Here is a 9,690-nt window from a genome sequence, read left to right as displayed (position 1 = left end):
CGATTTCTGTTCTTATCCTGAAGCAAAGTTCTTAATCTGAAGCACTATTTCTGGGATAGCGGAGTCTGTAACCTGAAGCGTATGTAACCCGAGGTACCACTGTATGCAGAAATGGCAAAACTTACTGGAAGAATAAAAAAAGAATAAAACAAACTTCTTATAAAAGAATGGAAATGGTTTATTGAATATTTACAGATAAATTGTAAAGAGATAAAAACACTGGCAGGATTGTAATAACCAGGAGCTATATAAAAGAGAGAGAGAGAGAGAGAGTATATATATATATATATATATATATATATACACACACACACACCAAAAAAAAGCACACACACATATACATATATATACATATATATATATATATACATGATAAATAAAAGAGTAAGTTAAGTTAATTTGGATATGCAGAAGATATTAAAAATAAATTTAAGGGACCGCAGAAAGAGGGGGAAGGAAGTCAAGATTTAAAATGTCAAAATGAATGTAAAATCAGTGAAATGTATATATTTGAAAAGTATAAATAATTAGTAAATAAATACCAATAGTTTTGATTTTGCTATGTAATAGTTAGAACCATCTGGATTTATAAGATTCCTTAAGTAAGCCGGAGAGCAGACTCGATGGCTGGCAACGAAAATAGAGATGCAACAAGTAATTTATAGGGAGAATGGAAAACACACACACACATTTGGTTCTGTTGCTTCGAATACCCTGAGGTTGCCTTGCATACAGAAGGTACTCAATAACAGAGCATCAGTTTTAGCAGCCCGTTGTTTTCTTTTTAAAAAACTTCTGATTAGCTTGATTGCATTTTGATCACAATGTCTCCAGTAAACAATGATCTTACATGCAGTAAATAGAATACACAGTCTGTTTCAAAGGGATGGATGATTTTGCAGTTCTCCATTCTCTAGTCATTTGAAAACTGACTGCAATTCGATGCACACCTTTATTTTGGAAAGGAGCCCCATTCAAAGAAGAAGGACCTGCTTCTGGATAAACAGGAACTAGGGATTAGCCTGCACACACGATGCCCTCTCTGGAAACAGTTTTTTCTTACGGGAAAATACGGACAAAATTTGTTACAGCGGCACAGAGAAACTTCTTTGAAGAAGTCCATAAAAATGGGATCTGTGGTATCAAGCTGGCAGGGCTAAAATTTGAGTATTAGATGTGGTGGAATGTAAAGGTAAAGGTAAAAGGACCCCTGACCACTAGGTCCAGTCATGGCCGACTCTGGGGTTGCAGCGCTCATTTCGCTTTATTGGCCGAGGGAGCCAGTGTACAGCTTCCGGGTCATGTGGCCAGCAGGACTAAGCCGCTTCTGGCCAACCAGAGCAGAGCATGGAAACGCCGTTTACCTTCATGCTACAGCGGTACCTAATTATCTGCTTGCACTTTGACGTGCTTTTGAACTGCTATGTTGGCAGGAGCAGGGACCGAGCAATGGGAGCTCACCCTGTCGGGCGGATTCGAACCACCGACCTTCTGATCGGCAAGTCCTAGGCTCTGTGGTTTAACCCACAGCGCCACCCGCATCCCTGTGGTGGAATGTACTTCCCCGCAAAAGGAAAAAGAATTACCGTAATCTTTCTGGCCCACCCCTACATTTAATTAAAAGTGATTCCACCGTATTGGGAAATGACCCACAATAAATTGGAAAAAATGTTTAAAAGTACTCCCCCCCACAAAAAACCCCCAGGGTCCTTTCTGTTGGGGATAATTAAGACTGAAATTCCCAGGTATAAAAAAGGTTATTTATGTATGCTGCTACTGCGGCCCCAAAATGGAAAACGAGCGAGGTCCCAACCAAAGAACCAAATTATATATATACACAAACACATAGTGCTTTTTTGTGGGGGTACGCAGGGGTATGCATATGTATGTTAACATATGAGAGTGCTGGAGGTGAAATAGTTAAACAGGTTACCCAATCAGAACCCAGGGAGTTGAGAGAGAGACTATAAAACCAGCTCTGGGAGGGGTGAAGGAAGAGTTCATTGGGGAGTTGGGTTGTTGGTTGGAGTGGGAGTGAATTGGGATAGAGTCTGTGGGTAGGCTGCGTTAGTGTAGAGAAATAAGCCGAGTCAGGAACAGTTAGGGGCTAGGAAGACGAGTAAATATCTGAGAGGTGGTTTAGTGAGTGAGAGCAGGTAGCAGAAGTTATAGGTCTGGATAGGCACCCCATGTTTGTACTTGACTGATACCGTTTATGAAACCAAACGCTTGTTAAACTACAATAAATAAACAGAAGTTTATGTTCCAATTTAACCCTGACTGGACTCAGTATTGTTCCAGGTAGGGCCTGGGTGGTGGCAGCGAGAGATAAAGTGGTTGCACAGGGATCAATAGACGGTGAAATGTCCGGGGACCCTGTGTGATCACCACAACATACCCCTAAACATTTTGTGAATCAAACTTTGGCCTCATTGAGGGGCAATATTACATTATGTGTAGGAAAATGAGAGTACCCCTAAACATTTTTTAAAGAAAAAAAGCACTATGTGTGTGTGCGTGTATGAATGCAATAATGGAATACTGAATGGTATAGTTTTTGTAAAATATGCAGGGATTTATGATATGTAAAATGAGCCATGGAAAGAGAAGGGAAGTCACTGATATCTTAAGGATGTAAAATGAGTATTTTAAATATATATTACATATATATATGTGTGTGTGTGTGTAATATATATATGTAACATATTACATTTTTAACTACATATTACTCAGTTGTGTGTGTGTGTGTGTGTGTATAACTCAGTGTGTATTACTCAGTATGTGTGTGTGTATAATAATAATAATAATAATAATAATAATAATAATAATAAACTGAGTAATAGATTCATGGAACGGAAGGTGGGAAGTCCAGAGATTCGGAGGAATATTTAAACATGGATATATACGGTTGTACTGTTACGATTTTATATTTGTTAAACCAAATAAAAATTATTTCGAAATAAAAAATAAAAATACAGCGCTGGCCCTGAGTATGCTCAGCCCACGTGGCAGGAGTCAATAAGACAGCGATGCTCCTGAGCATGCGCATCCCCACGTGGCAGCTTCCCATTCAGAAGGAATCCCCTGAGCGTGCTCACCCCTCAAAAACAACGGCATCTTTTTCCCAGGTTCCCTGCACCCACCCAGACCCTCCCTCCTTTCCCTTGCTATAGAGAGACCCTTCAAGCCGTAAGGGCAGGCGCGGCTTCGCGCGCCGCTACTGCGCACGCCCCGCCGCCTGCGTGGCGGCGCGCATGCGGAGTAGCCTCCTCGGCGGCGCGAGCGGGCAGCAACCGCCGCATCGGCTGCTTTCGTCAGCGGAGCGCGAAGGCCCCCCCTCCCGGCGGGGGGCGGGGCTTCGGCGGCGGCGCGGGCGGCATCCTCGCGAGCTGAGGCGACGACGAAGGAGCCCGTCGCCTGAGCCGAGCCGAGCCGCCGCGCCGATGAACCGTTGCTGCCCCGCCGCCGCCGCCGTGAGGAGAGCCGCGCGGCCGGGAGGGATCCTGCTGCTGCCGCTGCTCCTGCTGCTGCTGCTGTTGCCGAAGGCGGATGCCGCCGCCGCCGCCGCCCGCGCTGCTTCCTCGCCTTCGCCGGCGGCCCCGGGGCGCTGCGAGGCGGAGGCGGCGGACGTGGCCGGCGGCGGCGGCGGCGGCAGAAGGGGAAGCGGAGGCGGAGCGGGTGGAGCGGCTTCTGCGGCTGCCTCCGACAGCCCGGCCCTGGGGACAGGTGAGAAGCAGCGGGTGAGGGAAGCCGCCGGGGGGTTGGAGCATCCCCGCCGACGCCGCCGGAGGAGGAAACGGGGGAGCCGCCGAGGCTCCCTCAGCGCTGAGGGAGGGAATCTTCGTTGCGGTTCCTCAAAGGCTCGCAGGGACGAGGACGCGTTGACGTCACGTGTGGAACGGCGGACGCGTGTCTCGCTCCTTTCGCCCGCGCCAGCTCGTTCTCGCTGCGACGCGCGAAGTTGGCCCCGAGTTGGTGGCGCGGGGGCGGGGATGCGGATCTTCGGCGCCGGCATCCACTGCTGGTGAGGGAGGCGAAAGGAGTAAAAGATCATTAAATGCAGGGCACGGAACGGATCCCTCGGGTCTCGCCTCTGCTCCGGGAGGAGGGGGGTGTCGGCGTCACGTGTGGAGCGGCAGACGCGTGTTTCGCGAGAGCGAGCTCTTGTTGGGATGTGACGCGTGCAAAGTGGTCCTCAGTTGGGGAGGGAGAAGTCAAGGGGGGGGGGAACTGCTGGTCTCTCCAAGGATGGAGCTTTTTTTTGGACGGGGGGGGGATCTTGGGGGTGGTGGGGATCCGGGGATGGGAAGAAAGCCTCCTAAAACCAGCCTTTCAGATGTCTTCAGATGTTGTTTGTTTGCTTGTTGATTGATTGAATGTATATACCACCCTATACCTGGAGGTCTCAGGGATGTTCACAGAAAAGATCACAATATAGAAAATCAAAATAAAAACAATAACCCAATAACACCCCCGCTAGCTGCCAGGATGGGAGTTGTAGTCCCACAACATCTGAGGACCCGAGTTGGCCTCAGGTAACACTCAGGGGTTTCTGTCTTGCGGTGAGGTGTGTGCAGGATGAAAACTGGGAAGGCTTTTAGTTATCCCTGAACTTAAGATCTGACGTACCTATGGATGTGTAGGTGGGAGAATTAGTGGCGTTTTACCCTAAGCGCTGCATAATAGGGAACACTTGACAAAGTTTGGTCATTGGTAGTTCCTGCCCCCCCAATTATTTTACTAATTTTCCAGATTATTACAAATCAAACCAAATTACTTCAATTTAATACAATTTCATGAAATCAGGTTTCCCGTTGCTGTTGCAAACATATGTCTATCATTTCCTCCCGTAGCCGCTTCATCTCTTATTTAAGAGACATTTTTTCCTCCTTACAAACAGTGCCTGTGTTGCATCTTATAAATATAAAATCCATTTCACATGTGTAGTCCTTCATATACATTGTTGTTTCAGCCCTGGCGTGCTGGGAGAATTACTGTCTTCCATTCTTCAGTTCTTTGCAGTGTTTGGTCATTGTTGTTATTATTGTTAATTATATTTATACATCACTTTTTTCCTCCTAAGAAGCTCAAGGCTGTGTACATGGTTCTCCTCCCCAGTTCATCCTCATTAACAACCCTGTTAGGTAGGGCTGGTGACTGGCCCAAGATCCCCCAGTGCTCTTCATGGCTGAGTGGGGATTCGAACTCTGCTCTCCCAAGTCTAACTGTTAAATCAGACCGTTTAGGAAGCCTTCTGAACACCCTTGCTGCATCTACACTGAAATGTAGTCAGTGTTGCACCCTTTCAATTCATGTCTTTGAGTGGAGCATTAATGAAGAGCTTAGGATATCAGTTTCAGTTTCAAAGCCCCCCTTGGGCCAACTCCTCATTTATCTTATCCATTTGCAATGTGTTGTTTTTTTACACGTCTTAAACGGCTTGTAAAAAATAAATGGAGTGGGAAGGCTGTCAATGCAGTTCTCTTGGCTCTTTCATTGCTCATCCACTTACTCCTGCAGAAGAACCAGATGTGTCGGCAGGCAACTGTGGTCCTCTCTTTTCTCTCTCTCTGTGTTTGAATTACTAGTCAAAAGGAGTAGAAGCAGCAATGCGGAACTGAGGCAAGTGCATGGAGCTTTCCCGGCAATCCCAGACTTCTAACTCGACATTAACCCACAAGGAAGTTACTATAAAAGTGCTCCGGAGGCTTTAAAAATAATCTTCGTAGGAGGGTGCTGTTTAATATTTATCATCCTATTGTCTGCATGTTTTATAGTTGTGTGTAACTCTGGAATATAGCAACTGCTCTAACCATTTATCTTACGTCTGGGTCTTGCGCTGTGCAGAGGGCAAAAGACACTGTTTGCACGTTAGTGGAATCTGAAGCAGAGTGAAGGAAGTTGGGAGTGAAATAAACAGTCCGATGAAGTGTTGATAATATATTATCAGCAGGAAGACTTGCTCAGAGGCGGATGAATTCATTCCCAGGAAATAAACTCGCCATCATACTGTTGAAAATGAGAAGATGGAATGTAGATTGTTCTGGAGGAAGTTTCGTGGATGCGAGAGATGGAACTGAAACTTTTGACATTGTCCTGTGACCCTGTACTTTGACATATTCAAAAGTGTGTTCAGCGAACACCTTGACAGTGAATCACGTTCCTGGGGGGGAAAGTAACCATTTTGGAAATGAATTGACCATACTGTTTAAAAGCAAATTAAAAAACAACAAAACATGAAAGTGTTTTCAGAAGAATGTAGCTTCTGCGAACGATGGCAAAAAAGACAAGTGTGCTTCTGTGAGAAAGATAGGCATCGGGGGTGGGTGGGGGAGCATATATCAGGTCATTTGAAGTGTGGGTTATTACAGACTTTGCAGAATTTTCTTTATTTGTTATGGTTGTTCCCTATCTTTCTGTTAGGGTGTCCAGAATGGTATGTGGATGGTAGTATCAAGTTTTGCAAACAACGTTTTGAGGTATGTTAGTTAGGCTGAGAGCTGGTGACTTGCCTATGGCTTGTTAGTGAGTTTTATGAGTAAATAGGTATTTGAACTCAAGTCCTATTCTAATGGCTGCTTCAGCACATTGCAGAATGCTACAGGGAACTGTTTTGTCCTCGTGGATATTCTTAAGGTCCAGAACTTGCTTGGCTTTGCTACTTTGCTTTTTCTAATGGTATTTCTGTAACTGGGAGAAGCAATATACCACAGCCAGGAATCAGGAACAGCTGAAGAGCCGGAGAAAATGTGTCCTGTATTTGTGGGTTCCCGACTCAGGATAGTTTTAGCTATTTCTCCCAGCCAGAGTGGTGATGCTGGGAGGAGACAGAGGTTCTAGGCTGCTGCTTAGTGGGGGGGGGGGCAGTAGGTATGAATGGGGAATTGTGGAGCAGTCTGCAGTAGTAAATGATGGAATAATGTTGGGGATTTGACTAGTGTTTTCAGATAACTGGACTGAGCCTGTGCTTCTATTTTATCCTGTTAGCATGGGAGTGGTCCTGTTTTCTATTTTAAATACTTTGGCTTGGATCCATGTTAATGGAACAGGGCTTTCCTGCCCCCTTTTCCTCTGCAGCCCCCTGAAACCTTGCTGCTGTGAATTGGTTGGCCCCTGGGATATTGAGGGGAGTGGTGGCAATTTAGGACCTAAACCATACTTTATACTGTAATAAATCTGGAAAGTGTGTTATCCAGAAAAGTTTTTTCTGGATAAATAGCTTAAGGATCTGTGGTATTTCCAGAATAGCATGACGTTAAATTAGGTTTCTCTGTTCTGTTTTTTAGGATCAGAGACATAGTGTGCAGTGAATCATTTACCCTTCTTGCCTTTTTTCTCTCTCTTGTATAAAAACAGTTTCTCAGCTCTGTTTTTCTTCTTTGGTCTAAAAGAAGTTTTGGCAAATGGGCACTGCCCTGGTATGTATACTGTGATCTTTTAGGTGCCAAGTGAAGACCAGTTCCTGTTCTCCCAGACCTTTTATTTACAATCTTATGCATTGTTTTAGTTCTTGCACCAAGTTTCCCGTTGCTGGTTTTTTTGTTTGGCTGGTTTTAAGTATTGTTGCTGCTGGGGTTTATGCTGATTTTAGTCAAGTTTTGCAGAGTTTTACTTTATTTTGTTTATTGTGTTGGGAATTGTATTTTGTATATTGTTTATGTAAGCTGCCCAGAGAACTTTGCTGATTGGTGGTTTATAAATTAATAAGAATTACATTTATAAACCATCGATCAGCAATGTTCTTTAGGCATCTTACATAAACAATATACAACATACAATTCACTTTGACTTACAGTGTATTAACATCTCGGGATTTCTTACCTGTATTCCAAGTTCTCAGCATATTTCCTGTCTACTGTGGGTATGTTTTTCTCTTATCAGTTTCTTCTAGTTAATCTTTCTTTTTCTGAAGTCTTCCTGTAGATTGATATCTATTGCGCTATGCTGCTTTTATCTCAACTTTCTAAATAGTGATTCTGAAGTACAGATGCATGTTTACACTGATAAATGAGAAACAATCCTACTTGACAAGTGATGGTATGCTGCATATATTCTAAGTTTGGGATAGGTTGTGGTAAATTGCCATGGTTCAAATGTCCTATATGGAGTGCCTAATATAGATGGTAGGACTTTATGTGGATTCATGTGAGGAGCGTTTCAGCTTTGAGGCTGGGAATGGAAATTGGAACCAAATTCTTCTTCATGTTACTATGGCTGAAGATGTCATTGCATGCAAAACATCTTATTCAGCAAACATTGTCAACAACAATCATTTGTTTAGCAAACTTTTCTGCAGTTCATTACTCTGGATTGTTTTGGTTTTTTTGGGTGGGAAGGGAAGCTATTTCTGTCTCTTTGAATTTGTACACTTTTCTATTCCAAGAGCTCACAACATGTACTAGCCTAAATCAAAATATAAGCAAATAGCTAAAGCGGACTCCATAAAATAAAAATTCACGCAGTTTCAACGGTTGAAATCCCAGCTGCTCTTCTACTTCCCATTTCCCACTGACAGTGCCTCAGTTTTACCTGGATTGGGCTTCAGTTTATTGGCTCTCATCTAGATACCAAGACAAGACAACAGTCCAGCACATTCATAGCCAAGCCTGCCAGATGTAAAGGAGAGCTGTCTGTCATTTACATGTTACAGACAGCGTAATTACCAAAGTCTGGGTGACTCCACTCAGCTGTTTCATACAGATGTTAAATAGCATAGGGGGTAAAATCGAACTCTGAGGAACCGCACATGGGGCTGAAGAGCATTCTCCCAAGTAGCACACTCTGGAAATTTTCATTTAAGTAGGACTGGAACCACTGCAAAGTTAACAAGTTAACCCCAGTTTGAATGGATCTAGAAAAGTTAACCCCAGTTTGAATGGATCTAGAAAATCAGTTGTCTTCAAGAGCACTTGGATCTGATCTGCAACATTAGTCTATTGAGTATATTTTTGGTCCAAGCTGGATTTTGCTTATTAAATAGTTTTTCACAATGTGATGATACAAGATATCAAAAATAGTAGAATGAATGTGCAGTATAGCTGGCATCTCTTTTTAAGGATTAAGAAAACCAGAACTGAATTAGAAGTGGTCATTTTTGTGTGTATTAATTTTCTGATAATAAAACTCTGGATGAAGTAAAAAAAGTCTGTTGCCTGGGAACTCTTATGTTTCCCAAACTGAAAGTTGGTGATTAACTATCTATGAAGTATCTTGCACTGCTGGTGACAGTTATATAATGACCTGTCTTTCATTCTTTTTAGATACAGTTATCATTCTGCAGTGTTGGTTGCTGTGGAAACCAAGCTATGTGATACCCACAGTAGTTAAAGCAAATTCATTATGTAATAGTTATATACTTTTATATTGCACTAATTACAGTAATCTTGCATTTGTACTAACCACAGGCAGTGAATGCTATATATATGTAGTACAGTGGTATCTCGGGTTACATACGCTTCAGGTTACATACTCCGCTAACCCAGAAATAATACCTTGGGTTGAGAACTTTGCTTCAGGATGAGAACAGAAATCACGTGGCGGTGGCATGGCAGCAGCGGGAGGCCCCATTAGCTAAAGTGGTGCTTCAGGTTAAGAACAGTTTCAGGTTAAGAACGGACCTCCAGAACGAATTAAGTACGTAACTAGAGGTACCACTGTACTGATATACAGTAATATATTTTTTGGCCTATC

General features: G+C 43.6%; 1 protein-coding gene across 1 annotated transcript in view; it reads left to right on the top strand.

Moving 5' to 3' along the window:
- The first annotated feature begins 3,277 nt into the window (after positions 1-3,277).
- STIM2 (stromal interaction molecule 2) overlaps positions 3,278-9,690 on the top strand; it is a 73,042-nt gene continuing 66,629 nt past the window's right edge. The window contains exon 1 of the mRNA XM_083458168.1: positions 3,278-3,726. Coding sequence (XP_083314294.1) covers positions 3,444-3,726 — 283 coding nt within the window. The 5' untranslated portion in view covers positions 3,278-3,443. The remainder of the gene's footprint in view (positions 3,727-9,690) is intronic.

The sequence above is a fragment of the Podarcis tiliguerta genome (assembly GCF_965153285.1).
Source record: "Podarcis tiliguerta genome assembly, chromosome: 9".
Taxonomy (NCBI): domain Eukaryota; kingdom Metazoa; phylum Chordata; class Lepidosauria; order Squamata; family Lacertidae; genus Podarcis; species Podarcis tiliguerta.
The sequence above is the reverse complement of the archived record's forward strand: the minus strand, read 5'-3'. Positions and strand labels throughout refer to the sequence as shown.